The following is a 21,608-nucleotide window of genomic DNA, read 5'->3' on the forward strand; positions in this document are numbered from 1 at the left end:
CTGTCACAGCGGCATCGTTCATGCCTGCCCGTCAGCTTGACCTTTTCGCGGTTCACTCATATGAGCTGTTCCGTGATTCACCCTGATGTGTGTGAAGGGTGAATCAGACATTCATACTATGTGTGAAGGGGCCTCCAACATAGACTGCGTTTACATGCCGTTAATATTCGGGTTAAGGTCAATATTCCGGTTTGTGAATCATTAGGAATAACCCGTTTACATGCTTAAGCAGTTACTCCTGTATACATGGTCACTGGTATCATTTGGAATATCCCCATCTAAACAGCGACGCATGAACAACGTCTAGACGCACGGAGAACATCATGACGCAAATATGCGTCATTTCCGTTTCTTCTTCCTCTTTCTACCATCAATAAAAAAGACATTATATTCATGTCTTTCACGATACTAATGATTACCAACCACAAGAGCTATAATCATTTTTATATTTTTTGGCTTCCCTCATCCTAACTAGCCCGATTTTAAAGTTAGAACCCCAAACAGACCCAGTAAAGCCCCAGACATTACATAAAAAAACTTACACCCAGATTAACAATGACTTAAAACATTTTTTGTTAAAACTGTTATTATAGTAGTAGTATGAAAAGTGTCTTTAAAAGTGGACCTATAATCAAAGGGTGGGGAGCATGTTCCTCAACAACACCCTCTTTCAGTCTAGATGCACCCCCAGTTTGTAGTCTGAGCAGGAACAATCAAGAATTTGTTTATTTATGTGGACCTGCTTGAGAGGTAAGTTTTTATCATCTCATATACAGTATGTCATGCCATCCTCCGAAAGAGATTTTGGGCATATTTTGTTGGGGAAGCGTTAGTTTTTTGTTAACATACCACAAGTCTGCAGCTGTGTTTTTAGTTTAAACACACTCACAGAAACACATGGAGCAGACTTTTAAAGAAAAGTTTAAAAATATGCTTGCAAAACTCTGCTCTTTGCTCTGTCTTAACTGCCAGGAGAAAAAAAACTAAGATACTACATTTTAAAAATCAATTTTTAATATTTTGAACGCTGTAAATTTTACATCTTGCGTCAGGATGGTGTCACCGCAAACGCTGCCTTTTGGCAGCCCAATTGACAGAAATCTGTCGTGGCAACGAATAACTTAAATCCCTGCATAAGGCATCTTTTTTTGCACAGTAGTTTTAAGTGGCATTTGTGTAAATGCAACTTCACACAGAAGTGTTTTCCAACATAATCCCTTGCCTGCGTGGTTATATCAGCCGTTGATGAATGATGTCCTTGATGCAGCGCCATCCCAGGGATCATGGGTGTCAACGTAGGCATCCACCATTGCTGCTTGAGTTGTTGAATGATATTATGCACTGGCATGTTTCCTGTTGAGAATGATGCTAGCAAGTACCCTACCAAGTGTTGCAGACCGAAAGGTCCCCCCTGCCTTTACTGTGCGTGCATCATTTTGGAGCGTCAGCAGTGATTCACCGATTATCACCTTGTTTCTGCTTAAAACTGACTTCAGAATGATTTAAGAGGTATTACTTTGACAACTGATGGTTAATAATCACATTATTCCTTTTCATTGCTTTAGGTGTAGAGACTCAGATTCAGACATGCAACTGTCGCGCTCTGATCACTCCCCCGTCTTTTATTATGAAATAATGCTGAATTTATGTGGAAATGATTGTTGGACAAAAGCTTCAGATATCTGTTGCTGAGATAGATGATGACTGGAGTGCAGCTTTAAGTAGAAACTTTGCGATCAACTGTGAATTGCTGTTGACACTCCGAAATGACACATGCGCAGTGAAGGCAGGGGGGACCGATTTTTAGGGGGGACCGTTTGGTTGGCGACAGGTCCCAGAGAGCAACAGGTCCATTTTTATAGTCTGTTGGGAGGACACTTGTATCTCAAACGTAAGCAAAACAAAATCTTCACATAACTTAAAGTTAGTCCCAATAACACAGATCCCTGTATTTTATCCCCCTCCAGCTGTTTCTCACAGAAATTTGACTGACCAGAGGAATCAGCCACCACAGCCTTGGTTCTGGAGATGTCCAGCATACATTCATTTTTTGCTGCTTATCCAGGTCGTGGTTGATATCCAGCATTTTTAAAATTTAAAACAATGTTTTTATTGATTTTAACAGTAGAAAATAACAAAATACAAAAAAAGCATAATTAAAGAAAATTATTCAAGATTTTACAAGAAATACAACAAATTATATCATAATAAATTGTCAGTCTCTCTCTAGTCTCACCAAGAAACCCACTTTAGCAGTTCTTGAGGAAGTCCATCAAAGGCGCCCACAAATTCCCGTGCATTGCCTCGTTGCATAGGTCAGTCTCTCCAGTGTAACACATTGTCACCTTTCCCAACAAAAATTGTGTCGAACGAACTTCAGTGTCTCTCCAAGACACAGCAATCATCCTCCTGGCCTGCAGGAGGCCCAAGTCAATTAGAGTGTGATATCCAGCGCAAACTGAAAAGTTATATATTCCTGAAGTACAAAGCTGTGCCACACATGGTATTTGCACACGTGTAATTTTCCTTAAGTTGTGTCCCACCATTTTCCAAAAATCTTTAAACTGAGCACATTCCCAAACACAATGAATTAACGTGCCTTTTTCAGTTTAACATTTTGTACGTGTCTGGAATGCCCAGGGACCATCTGTTAAACTTCTCAGGCGTCACGTATGTCTCCTTCAACCATTTATGTTGTTGTAGTTTCATTCTAGTGGATTGTTCATGTTTGAGATTTTTAACAGGGTGCTGCCCACTCAGCTTCATCAATTTCTTCTTTAATATCTTAAGCTCCATGCCCTCATTTTATCAATGCAGGACTCTTTGTCATATGCACCAAATGTTGCATAGAGTATAGAAATTTGACGCTTCCCCTGCCCATGTTTTATCATAATCCCCTCCAGATATGACAGAGGTGGTTCACGTAGAGCATCACAATATTTTAAGATAAAATGTTTCAATTGTAAATACTTAAAGGTTTTGGGGGGATTGAATACGTCAGACTAAGATTGGCAAATGTTGACAAAGAGTCAAATACAGTAGTGTTCAAAATAATAGTAGTATAAAACTTGCAAGATGTCCTTCAATGTGACTTCACATTGAGCTTCACGGACACTAAAATTGGGATCTAATTATCTGTGACAATCAGCATGGTTTTCAAATGTAAACACCTTCAAAGGACAAAGATGGAACTTTTATCTCAAACAGGTCAGATTCTTATAACCCATTGAAGGCCACAGCCCTCAGGTTGGGACCCACTTAATATTTTTAAGGAGTGCACGCACAGTACAGAGACCTCATGCACAGCTCTACTGCCACCTACTGGCAAGAACAATTAACACATCAGTACAAATCAAAATCATTTATTACACAGAAACGTTTAATTGTTTATATTAAATCAAATTGTAAGCACTAGAGTATGTTATAAACCAAGAAGACATATCTTGGAAGAAAAAATGAATTACAAAAAAAAAGTAATGTTATTGGAGGAAAAAAAATTAAATAACAAACCTGTACACTTTAATATGCAACTATTAAAAAATATATCAGTAATATCAGTCAGAAAACAACCACAGGAAGCTAGTAGCAAACATTTAAAGCTAAAGGGCAGTGAGACGCTATTTCAAGCGGATACAGGTTACTGCTGGAATTTGACAAGTCAAAAGACAAGTAAGTAAAGTAAGGCAGCAGAAGGCAGCAATACACGCTGGGACGAAAAGAAAAGAAAAACACCAACAACACATCCAACACGGAAAGGGGAACAAAAAGACATCGCATCACTCATCCACCATCTTACAGAGCAGATACTATATATAAATGCTACAAATTCAATATAACCTCTGATAAAACCATGTCATTAAACCCCAGCACCCCTCTTCATTATGTTCACACAGTGTGGTTAGAACACCTGACCAACACACATACACAAAAAATAGACATCGTGCAGCATCCAAAATGTCCCTTCCATCAAATTTTACAATCTACATTTTTTTGATACAATCTTCACAAACTCACAGTGGACACTGGACACATGTAATATGTTGTTTGTTTTAAATTTATTCCTACGTGTGGATGACGATAGCCGTTTTGTATGGCGCACAATATAAAAGTTGCACCTGTTACGCAGGTTTTTAACCAATAATTAATAAAATTTGCATAGATAAAAAGTCGCTCGACATCCTTTCACAATATTTTATTTTGCATTGCAATTAATGATTTTATAAAACACACACTCGGGAAGCAGTAGATGCCCAAATGTGCAGCCAGTGGGAGACATGGAAAATGTTTGATCAGGATAAGGAGGAAATATAAAACATCTTTTAATTCACCCCACCCCGGTAAAACCTGTGCAGTTTTACCTCTGAAGGCATCCTAAAAATATTCTCAGACTTTAATAACAATCAATCAATCAATCAATCAATTTTTTTATATAGCGCCAAATCACAACAAACAGTTGCCCCAAGGCGCTTTATATTGTAAGGCAAGGCCATACAATAATTATGTAAAACCCCAACGGTCAAAACGACGCCCTGTGAGCAAGCACTTGGCTACAGTGGGAAGGAAAAACTCCCTTTTAACAGGAAGAAACCTCCAGCAGAACCAGGCTCAGGGAGGGGCAGTCTTCTGCTGGGACTGGTTGGGGCTGAGGGAGAGAACCAGGAAAAAGACATGCTGTGGAGGGGAGCAGAGATCGATCACTAATGATTAAATGCAGAGTGGTGCATACAGAGCAAAAAGAGAAAGAAACAGTGCATCATGGGAACCCCCAGGCAGTCTACATCTATAGCAGCATAACTAAGGGATGGTTCAGGGTCACCAGACACTGTATCTTGTGTTGACAGACAGTGATTGACACCTGTGGCTTATTATACCAGTTGAGTTGCAGCAAACCTAATGATTCTCAGAGGGATGTTCAGACTTTATCAAGGACACTGCTTTTGTCAGGCTGATTGCAGGTCTTACGTTATGAGCCAATACTGTCCGTGTTAGCAGTGACATGGTTAAAGTGGATGTACAGGACTCCTGTACAGTCCACGCATGACAACAGACACCCGTTGAGGCACCACTAAAACAATTTTGTTTAAATTCTGAACGTGAGAAATGTGTTCATGTAATTAATTACACAGCAGCGAAGAAGTCGCCACTCAGTCGCCAAACACCGATCAGATGGACATGCAAATACTTGGTTTGATGTATTTTTAGGAATAAGAACTTTTGTAAAGTTCATTCCACTTCTAGAGAATGTCAGACAGCAACAGATGAGCCCAGAAGAGAAATTGACATTTTAAATGAGCGGAGGAAGAAATGGTGCAGAGACTACGGAGAAGTCAGAGAGAAGAGCAGAAGTTAGGATGTGTCACCAATATATGAGGAGACCAAAAAGACCAGATTATGTGTTCAGTAAATCACTGCAAATAATTCTGTAATATAGAATATACTTCTGTACCCAACAACAGTGAGAATGCAAAATAAGATTCTGTGCCATATTTTCTGATGACAAAGTCGCACCTTAAAGTTAAAAAATGACCCCTGAAGAGAAGAAAAAAAAGTATACAAGTTGCACTGGAGCTTAAGTTGCATCTGTTTTTGTATCATCAGCTTTTTAATTTTAGATTTTTGTGCGTTATTTGAGTTTATTTTGTTTAGTGCTTTGATGACTTGGAAAGTCCTATATAACTAGTCACTATTATTATTAACAAATGTTTGGCATTTTTTTATTGCACTGGGTCACAGAATTTCCAAAAATAGTATAAAAAAAGAGGAGAAGAATAAGTAGTAGTAGTAAAGTGCAACTTGTACTCCAAAAAATATGGCCTGTCTCTCAAAAACTACAGTCCCAGGAGAAAAACTGTGCAAGTTCAAAGAAAATACGAGGGCTGTCAAAGTATAGGTCCTTTTCATTTTTTTCAAAAACTATATGGATTTCATTCATATGTTTTTACGTCAGACATGCTTGAACCCTCGTGCGCATGCGTGAGTTTTTCCACGCCTGTCGGTGACGTCATTCGCATGTGAGCACTCCTTGTGGGAGGAGTCGTCCAGCCCCTCATCGGAATTCCTTTGTCTGAGAAGTTGCTGAGAGACTGGCGCTTTGTTTGATCAAAATTTTTTCTAAACCTGTGAGACACATCGAAGTGGACACGGTTCGAAAAATGAAGCTGATTTTCGTTGAAAATGTTAACGGCTGATGAGAGATTTTGAGGTGATACTGTCGCTTTAAGGACTTCCCACGGAGCGAGACGTCGTGCAGCACTCTCAGGCGCTGTCGTCAGCCTGTTTCAAGCTGAAAACCTCCACATTTCAGGCTCTATTGATCCAGGACGTCGTGAGAGAACAGAGAAGTTTCAGAAGAAGTCGGTTTCAGCATTTTATCCGGATATTCCACTGTTAAAGGAGATTTTTTTTAATGAACGACGTGCGTCGGGACGCAGCCGGCGCGGTGTGGCGGCAGAGGAAAAACACCTCCGTGTTGATAACCATTTGTAAAATCCAGGCGGCTTTTGATGGCTTTCAGTGGAGTGAGTATATGAGAAATTGTTTAACAGCTGGATATGTTCCAACTTGTCCTTAAGGCTTCCAACGGAGGTGTTTTTCCTGTGGCGGAGCATCGCGGCGGCTGCGAGCCGACGCTGCAATCCGCCCGCACGTCTTTCATTAAAAAAATCTCCTTTAACAGTGGAATATCTGGATAAAATGCTGAAACCGACTTCTTCTGAAACTTCTCTGTTCTCTCACGACGTCCTGGATCAATAGAGCCTGAAATGTGGATGTTTTCAGCTTGAAACAAGCTGATGACGGCGCCTGGGAGCGCTGCACGACGTCTCGCTCCGTGGGAAGTCCTTAAAGCGACAGTATCACCTCAAAATCTCTCATCAGCCGTTAAAATTTTCACCGAAAGATGATCAAAGGATCAAAATTTGTTTCAGCAAAACATGCCATCTTGGTTTGCATCATATGCAACCATTGATAGTTCCAACTGTCGGACCAATTACAGGTAGTTGAGGCAGGTTATTGTCACCCATTAAACAGTAAAAAAACAAAACAAAAAAACCCACTATCATAGCAATCCATGACCGTAGAAGAAAAACAAAAGTAGCAACAATGCATGCAAGTCCACAAACCAGTCAGTGGTAAGTATTGGGACACGTAGCCTACATGGCAGATGACTACAGGGACGTAGGTATGCAGTGGGATGTTTTTTTTAGTGCAAACACAGAAACCAAACTAAGTGGACCAAACATGAAAACATGACCCTTGGTATGGATCTTGCTCCAGACTTTCAGATGTGAAAACAGCCCCTAAAATGTCTCTTGAACGTTAAGGGTTCGGTGGCAGTCACAACACAGAAGTCCAAGCATGCTCCTCAGAAGAAGTAATAAATAAGGTGTAAGAGAGTTAACTGTTGCTGTGTGCTGTCGCATCCACCACCTTATGGAACCACCCAAGTCCTGATTGGCAACCACACAGTGGAGACCAGAGCCAGTCAACAAAACGCCAAATTCTAAAGTGAGTGTATCATTTCAAGAACTTTCAAAAAACATAAATCAACATTTCCTATTTTGTGAAATAACTCCCAGCAATGCCATTTGTAGGTGAATTGTTTATATCTGGCTGACACATCACGGTGCTTTTAAAAGGTTTAGAGCAGAGATATTTTGAAGATCTATAGTGCACAGTTTAAATAAAGTGCATAGCGCAAGTGCATTTGGGGTGTGCACTGATGTACTGTGTGTGGCAAATAGGGCTTAATGACTGGATTCATCATAATTGAAAAAGACTTCTCAACTGCTTTGATAAACAAGTAGCCTGTTAAACATTTTATCAAGTGGGTGGGGGTGGGGGGGGGGGGACTACAAATATTGATGAATTACAGCTTTTTAAAAGGACATGTGACACAGAATTCATAACTCTCAGATTTTGGCTAATAGAGGTCATGTAATGAAAGACCTGTAGTAATTTGTGCACTTTTGTCAACAGCCTCTAAGCTTACGGCAATCAAAACAAGCAGCTATGGAGACTGGCAAAAACAAAGTCCTCATATTTCCTACAGTGTGTACATCACTGAGCAAACTTTCTCACACACACGGTTTAATAGGATGCAGACAAACTGCTGCTCATGTAAGAATGGAGGTGCAGATTAAGTGTGATGTCGTGTCATAATGACTCATCTTTAAAGTGATAATTGTGTTCATTTTCACGCAGTCGCGGTAACAGGAGCAGCTGCCCTTCATTGTGAGGAGAGAGGCTGCATGTGCATGTCAATCAGTCATGAACCCAGCCTGATAAAATCACCATCTCCATTAGACACAGCTTCCTGCATGTTCATAAGTGTCAGTCGTAAATGCAGTAACGGTAAAAAGTCTGAATTTTAGAAATACAGCTGTGTGTTCAGCCTGTAAAAACAGCATCGTGATGGCGCTTCAGATGCACACATCCACACAGCATCCTGGAGAGTTCCACGTGTATATTCACGGCACCAGCTGTAACCACATCAAAACAACACCCTGCTCCAGTACAGAGAGCAGACACCTCACACATCTGGATCCAAAATCCGACAGACTCTCTTAAAAAAATTCAAAGAGTCAAAGGTGAAGTGTCCGTCACCTTGTCTCCGTATGGAGTGTACTGAATGAACTCAGTGGTGCGTGCACGTCCGGAAGCAGGTACAAAGTGCTGAAGCTCCTGAAAATAACGTATGCCTGACTTGTCCCAAGTGTCTACCTGCAGGTCCACTGATCTGGATGATTGCTGAACCATCGCCTGTCCCAAGTGTCTACCTGCAGGTCCACTGATCTGGATGATTGCTGAACCATCGCCTTCATATGAATGGCCAGTAGTTTCACGATCTGATGTAACTTCAGTTTCACTCTGTCAGTTTACCGTTGTGTTGTTTCTGTCTTTGCTCAGATTGACATCACCCACTGAGAACTGCCAAGAAATGCTGAGTAAAATGTTTTTCAGAAATGCACCTGCTGACTCGATGAGCGAGAGGCTTAATTACCAATAAAGCACGTCAGCGACCACTGGTTGTGACCACATATGCCCCTATAGACTTACAATCATGAATACTATGATGTGTTGCTGAACAGCACATTAAATAACATGTGACATGTCCTTTAAAGATACAGACTGACTCCATTTCCATGTAGACCTTAGCCTATGAGCAACAGAAATTGCTAATGTTTACCAACTTCAGGCGCAATCACAAAGGTTGTAAAATACTGACATAATCAACAGTAAAGTACAAGCTTATCTGTTTAAAATAAAAGCATAAGGGTAAATTTTCCCACAACAAACAGAAAAACCTGTTGCCGTTATGTTGAAATGTGGGGATATTATATCCACTGGTAGTCACTCGCTTTGGGAACTTCTTTGTGTTTGGGAAAATATAACTAGAAAAATATGACGGTGTAAAAATATCAATCTGTACATTGTGAACTAATTAGTGCAAAAGAGGTTAAGTGCAACGTTACATGATGTCCGCTGTCCACACTGTGCGCGCTCTGAATTAATCACTCGGCTGCAGATGGGGATGCTGTCGTCAGATGAGGACACGAAGCCTGTCGCGAACAGACAGAACACAGCCACTCCATCGTAGCAGAGCATGCCCTTATGCACACATTTAAACGTACAGTACAAGCATTATTATTACACCTGGGTACAAAACAAAGAGTAAAACCATACACAATGAATGTGCACAAAAGTCTTTTTAAAATCACTGACAACTGATGTTTTGTTGTGGGTTTTTTTTTTTTTTTGCTGCTGTCCCTGTGCTGTCAAAGCGGTGTCACCATCGATGACTGAGGGGGAACATTAATGCAAATCTCAATGAAAAATATAGTACATCATTAAAACAAACAAAATAACAGTAATATTGACTAAAATCTCATTGTAAACAGTTTGCCCCCTTTTTTTTTTTACCTCTAGCTTCAAAATACATTCTAATCGGGCTTAAAGTGAGGTTTTTGTATATTGGTATATAGTTAAAGGTCTGTGGCAAACACCTCGAACATAATCTCATGTTGAAGCTAACGTTCGTCTTCATTTCTACCACGGCTGTTAGAGAAGCTACAGTAGCGATGATGCTATGGCCTCCTTCCTTCACCTGCAGGAAGCTCGACCGCCAGATGTTTCCCTGCTCCAGATGTTTCTCTGCTCCAGCTGTCGTGCTATTCACTAAAGTTCACAGTGACACTACAAGCAGTTAATAGCATGTGCTGGCATTTATGCTGCTCTTCACTATGGCAATGGGGTTTCTATGGTGTGTCACCGTGGCAATGAGGTTGCCATGGTGGTTTCCAGGGAAGGCTAAGAACTGTTAATGCGAGACAGAAGCAGGGGGACTCTGACTCCTTACAGGATCATCGTGTTTTGTTTTTGTTTTTTACCCTGGAGAATGCGCAGAAGCAGTATCTTGCAGCTGGAGCGCCTTCCACTCTCAGTGCTGATTTCAAACATGTTTACACCGGTCCACCTCGTTTAAAGTTATCAAAATGACTGGAAAAAAATGATCTTGAGTCTATGTGAGAGCAAGCTGGTGTAAACAGCATTTGTTCACAAGTCTCAAATAAAAGTGTGATGCACAGTGTTCACGCCATTCACATTTATCAATCTTAGTGGCAGTGGGTGCATGCACGTTGGCCCTGTAGATTGTTTGCATGCATATTTAGATTTACACTGAAAGTCCACGTGAACACGTGGCAAAGCACATCAGGTCCGTGAAAGCTGTGGCGCACTTATCATTCACAGTCTGTCGCTGCGGAACGAGTCCTCCACAGATGGATCCGGCAGCACCATGTCGGGATCACTGAGCATGCTCAGACCGTCCAGGCTGAGGGGCTCGATCCGCAGCTCATCCTCCAATGGGAAGCCTCCTCCTGAGTCAAAGCATTCAGGCACTGCGGAAAGTGCGGCGCTGATGTCCTTTGACAGACTGGGGTTTGAGTCATCTAGAGAGGAAGAAACACAAGTCCCTGCTGTGTTACTCAGCACAGGGTTTTGGTAAATACAATGTAAACTTTGCTCCTTTAAAGAAAACTGCATGGCATCACCACTGTGTGTTAATCCCGTTTTCTGTAAACACCAAACTGAGCCTGAACCTGAACCACTACAAACAACAAATGACTTTACAAAGATATGTTTGTTTTCCTTTTGTCAGAAATTTCACACAATTATGCTGGAAATTATTACATTATAATTATTATTAAAAAAAGTTTTACCTTTCTAGTGCATTTCAATATTCTCTGTTTAAATCCCACTGAATTCCTCGAGAGCACATACCACCTCAAAGAATCACCACATCATTCCACCAAATCAACTTGATATATACTTACCCGTGAGTATGATGTTGGGCAGCCCTGAGCTGCAGTTGAAGTACATCATATTAGATCTTATGTTGAGCGGGTCCTGCAGACTGCCGTGGCTACCTCCAAGCCCCGCGAGGGCAGCCTGGGAGTAATACATCGAGGAGGGAGAGGACGGGTCAAAACAAGAACCTCCTGTCATGGTGTTCATTGCGTTTTCCAACAGACTGAACTGGTCCAACTTGGCAGGTTGTAGAGAGAAAAAATGGCAAAAAAAAAAAAAACCACAATCATAAAATTACACTGCTGTGTTCAATAACAACAACAACAAAAAAAAATCCCACCCTGTTACATGTGAGGCCCAACAGCAGATGGACTAAGTCAAATAGGGCTGAACATAATGTTGTGTTGGTGTAGTCACTGCAATGCGTGCATGAGCAACAGTCACATCACAGGACATGCTATTATCAAGCAAGGCAAATTAAATCAAACACCTCACTATGACTAATCCATCATATGCCAAATTACTCCAATTTTAGTATTCTTGTAGTCACAAAGGTTTTTATTCTTCTCTGCTAGAAACGAGTCATCAGGAGATGAAATATCCCCCGGACCCCACAAATCAGTAATACAAAGTGTCGGGGATCACTCAAGTACACCCTTATGCTAAATATGAATTAAATTGGCCAACTGGTTCTTGAGATATCGCGCTAACAAGGGTGGCAATGACAATATCTTGAATACTGCACTGTGACCTTGAAATTGACCCCCCTCGATCCCCTCGACTAGTGTCAGGGGATCAGCCAAGTACACCCTTAATGCTAAATATGAATGAAATTAGTTAACCGGTTCTTGAAGTGATGGACAGAAGGACATGCTGATCGCTATATCACCGTAATTCATACTGGGGGGATAAAAAGGAACACACAGACCGCAACTTGTCACAATGTTGCGGGGCTCATTTATGCCAATCAGTATTAAACTGGAAGGCATTTCCTGGAAATATGACCTTATATTGAGGAATTTTATTGTGAAGTGTTATAACAGAAAGACCACATTTTTCCTGTGTGAAGCACTGTGCAGCAAAGTTAGCTTAGCTCTGTGCTAAAACAGAGTCAAATCGGAGGAAACAAAATACAGAAATTGCTGCAAAAATAAAATCAACATCAGTTGTATGACATTACTTCAGGTGCAGAAAGGATGAGCAACAAAAACAGCTAATTTGATAACTGCAGGTTTTTTTTTTTTTTTTTACATATTTACGGAAATATAACTAATTAACATAATGAAGTTCAATATATAGAGCAGCACGATGGCTTAGTGGTTAGCAATGTTGCCTCACAGCGAGAAGGTCATGGGATCGACTCCCACCGGTGGCCTTTCTGTGTGGAGTTTGCATGTTCTCCCTGTGTCTGCATGGGTCCCCTCCGGGTGTTTCGGCTTCCTCCCACAACCAAAGACATGCAGGTTAGGTGGACTGGAAACTTTTTAATTGTCCGTAGGTGTGCATGTGGGTGTGAATATATTTGTCTATATGTGGCCTGCGACAGACTGGCTTCCTGTCCAGGGTGTACTGTACCCTACCGCACACCCTATGACTGCTGTTATAGGCTCCAGCTCCCTGTGACCCAATATTGGATAGGCGGTTGAAGATGAGTGTAGTGGTGTGCACTTTTGGATCCTTTGATGTCGACTCTTCCTATCATCCTGAAGCAGAATTCACCAAGCTTTGGATTGTTCACCCACTAACAGGGAATGTGAAAGATCCCCCTCGCACTGCCGCCCAACTAACTGTGCAAATGCACCACTCTCTGTCCCGCTTGATGCCACGCTATATAAAATAATCATTTCATAGCTGATAACGCATTTGCTCTCAGAACTTGGCTGATGAAACAATTCTATCATCGCTCCCAGAATCACAGAGAAATTATCTAAAGCTGACATGCTTGAGCGTTTGTGGTGGAGAACACATTCGGGACCTTGTCTCAAAGGTAACTATTTACAATATTTATATAGTAATGGATTGCTAAAACAGGTGCATTTTCATTTCCTTCTTATGAGTTAGATTATGTAGCTGTGAAGTTATGTTTATTATAGATGTAACATCTGTTCATAATCTCAATTTCAAATTCAGATGCGCTGTGTGCAATGACACGCAGTGTTTTCAAATAATGTTTGCAAATGGCGCAACTCCACGACCTGGAAAATGAGCAGGGGTGGATGCGAACACACAACCTTCCGCAATGGAAACAAGTGTACTTAACTGCTTGCCACCGTCCCTGCCCAAATGTACAGTACCTACAACACATTAATTAACATAAATCAGGGCTGTGAAATGAAAATTGTGAAATCCGAGAAAAATTTGCAGGGGGTGTGGAGGGCATAATCCCCCAGGAAATGTTGAAATAACAGAATATGACATGGAAGTAGGACCTAGAATGATTTTCCTTTTAATTGGAAACATGCATTAAACCAGAACAATTAAACTACATGAAATTCATGAAGACTGAAAAGACTGTTAAAGCATTTCAAAAACCACAGCTAAAGCTTGGAAAATATTTTGAAAATCAAGGTAAAATATTAATAACATACCTTATAGTAAAAAAGTCACAGTGTAAATTCCTATAAATGTACTCAAAGCCACAGTGTCTTTTTTCCCCATGAAAAAAAGTCTACGTTAATAAAAACTCAATTACATTCTTGTGTAAATTCATGTAAATCCATTCAAAGCCAGTCTTTCTTTTCAATGAAAGAAAGTCTAGATTAATGAAAAAAGTCACATAATCTTGTCTAAAATCCTGTTTGAACAGCATAATGTTTATTTTCCAGAGAGAGAAAAATTCTTACAGTGTTTCCTGATGGCACAGTACACTTTTCCCGTTTATTTATTTATTTTTAATCTTTCAGGTGTGTTGATGAAGCCAGCGACAATTCCACGGATTATTGTCCTTATCAGACTTTTTCAAACCATCTTTCTCACCATCTTCTCTCTATCCGACGTCGGTCCGTGACACAGACATGCTGCGCAATTCTGTTAAAAACTTTAGAGCTCTAAAAGTTTGCGATGTCCACATGCTACGTTTAGCTTAAGCTTCACACAGGAGCCACACAGCGTTGCCGCAGCAACCAACCAGTCCCGCTTTACAACTGTCACAACAGCCAGGCTTTTTTCTTCCGCAGATCCGAGGACACTGATTTGACCGCGGACCGTCGCAGTCTTATAAAACTTGCACGATGTCGTAAAAAAAGAACACTTTGTGATAAACATTTTAAAAACTCAGTGACGATCATGATTCCCACCGATGATTTTTGCAAAGTTCATAGATTGAATAGTTTATTGGATTACAAAAAAAATTTCTGTAATTGTTTTTAACAAGAGTGAAATTTCTTTTATTAGTTGTTTATGTGTTTCTGAGAGCCTAATATTTTTACACTTTATGTCCTTTGCAATTTCAAGGGTGATATCTTCCAAAACAATTACACGACATTCAGTTACATGAATTAATCGCAAACCTTTTAACCGCAATTAGATTTTTCTAAATCCCCGACAGTACTATTATAAACATTATAAAGGTTTATAAAAGGGACATTTTTGGACTAAAAATAATTTTTGGTTTCATGCAGAGGCTAATTTAATAGTTTTAGAGCACAGATTTCTAATTCTGCAAATCTCACTGCAAAAGAGGAACTTGCAAACTGGTCAGCCCACACTGACACAAAATGAACATGAGAAAAGACGTAAAGAATGACGATGACAGAAATGATCAAAAATGGTCCACCTGGCTATCATAAATAATGTAATAAATAACTGCTGGATCTGCAGTATCACCAAACTAGAACACATTTTCCTTCCATCCGTATTTCCATCACTATTCATGAAAAAAATAAAATAAAATAAACCAGTATTACTTTAGTTTATGCAAACAGCCTGACAATCAAATGACTCAAACCCGAATCTTCCTCGGTAGAGATAACTACTTAGCTGACAATTTGATTCTCGGGTTTGTGTGGTTCAACAGAAATGTGTGTATATTCTGCTGAGAGAGAAAAACTACCTGAATGCCAACAGTGCCTCCAAACAAAACACTACAAACACTGGAGCACAAGTTTGTCAGCTAGCTGGTGGGTCCGACACCCTGACAAAGGCCATCTTTAATGGCTCTTACTTGGCTCGTGGTGAAGTCCAGTGGGATACTCTGAAGGGGAGAAACCGGCTGCTGTTGTTGTGGTTGTTGCTGCTGTTGGTGCTGTCGTCTCTGGTCCACTGCATGCTGGGATTGTTGGTAGAGAGGATAGGGTGGAGGCGGCTCCCTTGGCATGCTGCTGGTATCCAAAGGAACTCCCTGCACAGACAGAGACGGCCAGGAGGAGTCACTGCCTACTGGCTGCAGTATGATTTCCCCATCAAACTCAAAAGACACATAAATCAAGTGTAGCAGTCAAAGTGCACAAGTGCAGCGTCATAACAGACCAATCTGATGATTACTGCATCAATTCACTGGGCAATGCTCTAAAATGAATATTCTCATTTACCTTTCTTAACTTGTCTATTAATATTAATAAAGGTGAAAAAGAAAGCATCTTTCCCCACATACCATTACTGAATGACCACTACTGATTTCACAGGTTACAAAAAAATTGTACTACTTCACATATTGCTGCATATCCTTTGAATTTCCTCAGTTTATTTCCTCTGTGCATTTCAATAAACCTTCCTTCCAGACTTGTACTGTATGTATTTTGTTGTTGTTTTGACCTAAGACATTTACATTTTCCAATAACAATGTTGTAAAACGTAATGGCAGTGCTCATCCAGTACATACTTATATCGTAAAAAACAAATTTACCACATATACTTTCACATAATGCATACATATAATTCTTTGATGGCTCAAACATATCCTCAAGCTGAATTTGTACTTTGGGATATCACTTACCAATGCTTTGTGGGTGTGATTCTCTCCCCCCCCCCCCTATCATTCATAGCCAATGTCATGTCACTGGTTGAATAGACAGTGATACAGCATTGATAGGAGTCGTATCACAGAGTTCCAGCTAGCTTTCAAAAACGGCAGGGTGCCGTTAAGAAATGAGGAGACTTTTACATGCAAAACTGCAAAATGTGCGCAGCCACAAACATAATTTGTTAATCATTAAAAAAGTTTGAAAGCATTATAATAAACTAACAGCCTACTAAAAAAGGAAGCATGTCTTTATTGAATTTCTTTTTGCACTTGAAATAAAGTAAAAATTACTGAAAACACTAGAAGAATTATTAGACTCAGAACTTGAGACAAAGACACTGTCAGAAACCTGGTATGTAAAAACCTGAAAACAGACTAAAATTATTGCTCGGAGATTAGAAGACAAGTCACTGAATCTACAATCATTCAATCACATGTCAAAACAGCGTTAATTGAGTGGTTTACTTGACAGTAAGTCCCTTCAGCTGCACCCTTGTTTTTACTACGGGTCACTGCAGCAAATCCAAGGTGGACCTGCATGTAGATTTGGCACAAGTTGTACGCCGGATGCCCTTCCTGACGCAACTCCACATTACATGAAGAAATGTAGCAGGGGTTGGGTTTGAACTGGGAACCTGCAGCACTGAAACAAAGTGAACGAACCAGTTGGCCACCAGCCCCGCCTATCAGTTTATTTGATATACTTTAATAAATGAAAAACAAACAACTGAAATGGGAAAATGTGTTTCATTTAGGTGCATAATAATTCTGCACACTAATAATTGCCTGATAATTTTGCGCACACACATACAGCGGGTAAAATAAGTATTCAACATGTCACCATTTTTCTCAGTAAATATATTTCAAAAGGTGATAGACATGAAATTTTCACCAGATATTGTAACAACCCAAGTAATCCAGACATACAAAGAAATCAAACCATAGACATCCATAAATGATGTATAATAATGTGCAATGACACAGGAAGGAAGAACTGAACACCTGAATAAAAGGAGGAGTAAAAAAGCATGGAAAGCCAAGACACCAGCTGAAATGATCAGTAATTAGAAAACAGTCCTGCCCCTTGTCAGTGCAAATTCATATCAGCTGGTTCAGTCCCAAGTGATGGCCTATAAAAAGGTGTCTAATTATCAAGGTGTCACTCAAGAAACATCTCATGATGGGTAAAAGCAAAGAGCTCTCTCAAGATCTTCACAACCTTGTTGTTGCAAAACATACCAATCGCATTGGTTACAGAAATATTTCTAAACTTGTGAATGCTCCAGTGAGCACTGTTGAGACCAGAATCTGAAAGCAGAGAGAACAAGGCTTGACCAGGTGCTCCTTGTAAGACTTCTGACAGAGGAGTGAAAAGAATTATCAGAAGGACCACTTGAGGTTCCAGCAGCATTGTATAGCAGCACACAGGGTAAGAAGCACACAGAGCATCAAAAGTGAAAGTATTAAAAAAAACATAGAAGAGGTTCACGGAACCTTCAAGATTGAAGAGTGTGTGGAAGAATGGACCAAAATCACACACGGAACCTTCAAGATTTGAAGAGTGTGTGGAAGAATGGACCAAAATCACACCTGACCAATGCATGCGACTGGATTCGCCACACAGGAGGCATCTTGAAGCTTCATTACCAACAAAGGCTTTTGTACGAAGTATTAAATAAATTTCAGTAAGCCTGTTCAATACTTATTCCCTGTGTCATTTCACATTACTACACATAATTAATGTACTTATTTGCTTCGATTTCCTTGCATGTGTAGATTACTTGGGTTGTTACTGATATCTGACGAAAAGTTCATGTCAGTAACACCTTTAAAAATATATTTACTGAGAAAAAAGGTGACTTGTTCAATACTTATTTTACCTGCTGTATATGTCCCCTGAGAAAGACAAAATTCACTTTTCATTTGTTAAACATTCAGGTTTGAAGTTTTTTTTAAACATATTGGATTGACTGAGCACTGTATTTGTTAAACAAAAAATTAAACCTCAGGAATACAACTTGCATTATAATGGCTAGAGGAGAATTTGATACAACGTCACCTTCTGGGAATAACAGAAATTCTCCATACTAAAGTAGCCTGTTCGTCAGCACAGCTAACTTGCATCCGGCAAACTCCATATTGTGTTAAGCATTTTAGCAATCAAACACTGAAACGGAAAATGGGAAAGGAGTGCATCATTTACAAATGTATAAATAGGGATACAGACAAACACAGGGCACTGCAGTTTCACAAGGATTTTGCGAGGAGAACCCAGTAGTTGAGAGTGATTACAGGAGGGACCAAAATCACTGGAAAGCATTGGGAAAGGAGGAGCATGTGTTTGTAATGATCACGTCAGAAATATGTTTTGACAAATGTTGTCCTTTCATATAAATAATTTTATTTATGAACACGAGTAGCATCAATTCAATTCAGCATGTTCAGAAGGACTGAAAATATCGTTTGTGAATAACGTATCTTGAATTCTAAAGCCCAATTTATGCTATTCTGCATCTGCAGACCAGTTGCCACGCAGAGCCGTCTGTGTCATGGCAGACCCCCTCTAAGCCCCTCTCCAAAGCCTGACGTGCACCTCTCAAAAAGTTTGACTCCATGTCGGGACGATAGACCACACGGGCTGTGAGTGGGCTGCTAACTACATCATTTCCAAAATCTCACTTTTCCGGTTTCACAATCAATGACTTTAATGGGATAGTAAGCCAGTCTTCACAAAAAAACATTACACCCCCTACTGTTCTGGCAGCGACTTGCACTGCAACACCCACCAACTCCAACAGAGAACGTCAAAAGGTTCACAACTGCATCTAAGCGATTGCGTGGCCACAGATATACAGAGTAGTAGAAGCATAAAAAGGCTGTAATTCTCCATTTCCCTCACACCTGCACAGCAAATCTCATTAATTCTGTTAAAAACATACAGACCTTTTAATGAATGATCAAGGCCATTATGGATGCTGAAAGCCTGGGATATTCAAAAACAGCAATAATGTGCACTGCCCAGTCAGTGTTTTAATAAATACATGCGCCGTTCATTAGCATGCCCATTTTTAGCATACACATGTAGCCAAATCCAATAAGAAAAACAAAACAATCAATACATAATTGTCAGACTCCAAGCTTTAACAACTTTTCATCGTCATTAGGCTGAACAAAGCTGGACTCAAGATCAAACTGGTCTGAAGTCCAAATATGGCCAATTTGTCAGGTTCATATGTCAGGTCAGCCAAGTTACTCCCCTTGGCATTTTACACAGATCGAGAAGACTTTTCAGTCACTTGTCAAACTTTACCTCAATGAAGTGTCTTTGCTCAGTTTCTGTGTCTAACGCTTTCACGTATGCTGAAAAGTCAAACATAGTTTCATCCAATAGTACAAGAATTCTTGACGATAGCATGCCCTGACTTTCTGTGGATGGCCAGTTTCCTGGACGATGTCACTTTTATGATCCCCAAATTTTCCTATTGCTAGCCTTGTAAGTGTACCTGTACAACCCCTGGCAAAAATTATGGAATCACCGGCCTCGGAAGATGTTCATTCATGGCTGTCATTACATCATCAATAAATGCACAAGTTTACGTTGATATTTTGGACAACTGAAAGGATATTTGGGGATGATTAAATCATTTTTCAAGATGATAATGCATCTTGCCATAGAGCAAAAACTGTGAAAACATTCCTTGCAAAAGACACATAGGGTCAATGTCATGGCATAGGGTCAATGTCAACGAGCAGATCTGATTTGATGCAGGTGTTAGTTTAGGGGATGAAAATTTACAGGGTGATTCCATAATTTTTTCCTCAGAATTGAGTGATTCCATATTTTTTTCCTATGCTTGGTCTAAAAAAGTAACCGTTACTGACTGTCACAATCTTTTTTTCTTGATTTCTTATAGTGTTTCTTAAAGCCAGAAAGTTGCCATTTGAAATGACTTTAGTTTTGTGTCATGTCTGTGATCTGCTTTTTTTCTACAAAATTAAACAACTGAATGAACATCATCCAAGGCCAGTGATTCCATAATTTTTGCCAGGGGTTGTATATGCGGGAGAAAAAAACAAGATGTAGAAAAAAGTGAAGGGAAAAGGGTTCTGTGTGGTACCTGTGTGATGGGGGACAATGTGGGGGACATGGTGGGAGAGAGTTGCTTGGACAGACCCCTGCGCTGCTCTGTGCCAGGAGAAAGGGTGAGGGGGCTGATGGGCGCTGGCCGTCGTCGAGGGGAGTTGCTGCTCAGACGCATGGTTGAGTTGATGGACGGGTTGCTGATTGATGACTGCATCTGGCAGCTGTTGAGGGATGCCTGAATGGAGGGATTGCTCAAAGAGGTGGAGAGACCTGCAGGGGACGATAGAGACAACAAGACGTGAAAATAAAAAAGTCAATGCATGAGTCCATGTTACATGTGAATCTAATGAGGCAGCTGTGAATCCTCAGCAATCCAGTTCCTTAGAACTCAAGGGGAACATGTGGAAGTTATGATGTAGCATCCACTTAATTTTCCAGTGTGCTCTCCAGCCTCCAACCAAAAAACACTGGCCTACACTGTGTGACTGGACGGGGAGGACAAGATGGAAAGCGGGGGCGGGGGCAGAACAGAGAGACAGAGAGAAAAGAAAAGAGCTGATTGTAGAAGGCCAAAGCAAAGTCAAACTTCCTCTGTCACTTTGGTGCTCAGCCATGCTGAAATGTGTTCAACAACTGAACATGGAAGCAAAATCGCATTCTGGAGAGTATATTAAAAACCCCCCAAAAAAACAGGAAAGAGTCAAAGGGAGCTGTGACCACATCAGACATCAGTACCAAGAACTGGTGCACATATTCTTTCATAAGATGTGTAATGTGTTGAATGCTTTGCTGGAAAAGAAAGAAATCCAGAACTTCCCAAATGGCCCTGATCAAAAGTTTACATACCCCTGTTCTTATGTTTATGTCACATTGAGAAATCCTAATTAACAGACACACTGCAGTCATTGCTGCATCATCTCCTGTTGTGTTCATAATAAATATTTATGGTGTATTTTTTCTGGTTGAAGCTCAAATATGAATGAATGAATCTACCAGAATTAAAAAAAAAAATTTCATGCTATTTTATTTGCCTAAAAATAAATGCCCAGGGCTTCTTATGTTTATCCAAAAAATGATCCCATCTGAAACAACAACAACAACAGACAAGTTATGGTTTTAATTAGCATTTCTAATTTTTTTTTTTTTTTTACATTAAAATGTAAAGTAATCAGATTAATCTTGGTTTAAAAAAAATTGTAAGGATTTTTCTTCAGAAAACTGTTGTGTATACACATTTCTACACCCTGTAGTATGCCG

General features: G+C 40.2%; 1 protein-coding gene and 1 long non-coding RNA gene across 5 annotated transcripts in view; one reads left to right on the top strand and one right to left on the bottom strand.

Moving 5' to 3' along the window:
• The first annotated feature begins 7,595 nt into the window (after positions 1-7,595).
• On the top strand, positions 7,596-18,860 carry LOC117530549. The gene is made up of 4 exons (XR_004566404.1): positions 7,596-8,727; positions 8,784-9,026; positions 10,128-10,129; positions 18,849-18,860. It is a non-coding gene; the product is annotated as an uncharacterized LOC117530549 (long non-coding RNA).
• crtc3 (CREB regulated transcription coactivator 3) overlaps positions 9,744-21,608 on the bottom strand; it is a 129,709-nt gene continuing 117,844 nt past the window's right edge. For all 4 annotated transcript variants that reach the window (XM_034193439.1, XM_034193426.1, XM_034193433.1 and 1 more), the window contains 4 exons: positions 20,386-20,621; positions 15,470-15,646; positions 11,334-11,544; positions 9,744-10,949 (listed from right to left, as the gene is read on the bottom strand). In XM_034193439.1, coding sequence (XP_034049330.1) covers positions 10,744-10,949; positions 11,334-11,544; positions 15,470-15,646; positions 20,386-20,621 — 830 coding nt within the window. In that variant the 3' untranslated portion in view covers positions 9,744-10,743. The remainder of the gene's footprint in view (positions 10,950-11,333; positions 11,545-15,469; positions 15,647-20,385; positions 20,622-21,608) is intronic.

Source organism: Thalassophryne amazonica, chromosome 2 (assembly GCF_902500255.1).
Source record: "Thalassophryne amazonica chromosome 2, fThaAma1.1, whole genome shotgun sequence".
Taxonomy (NCBI): Eukaryota; Metazoa; Chordata; class Actinopteri; order Batrachoidiformes; family Batrachoididae; genus Thalassophryne; species Thalassophryne amazonica.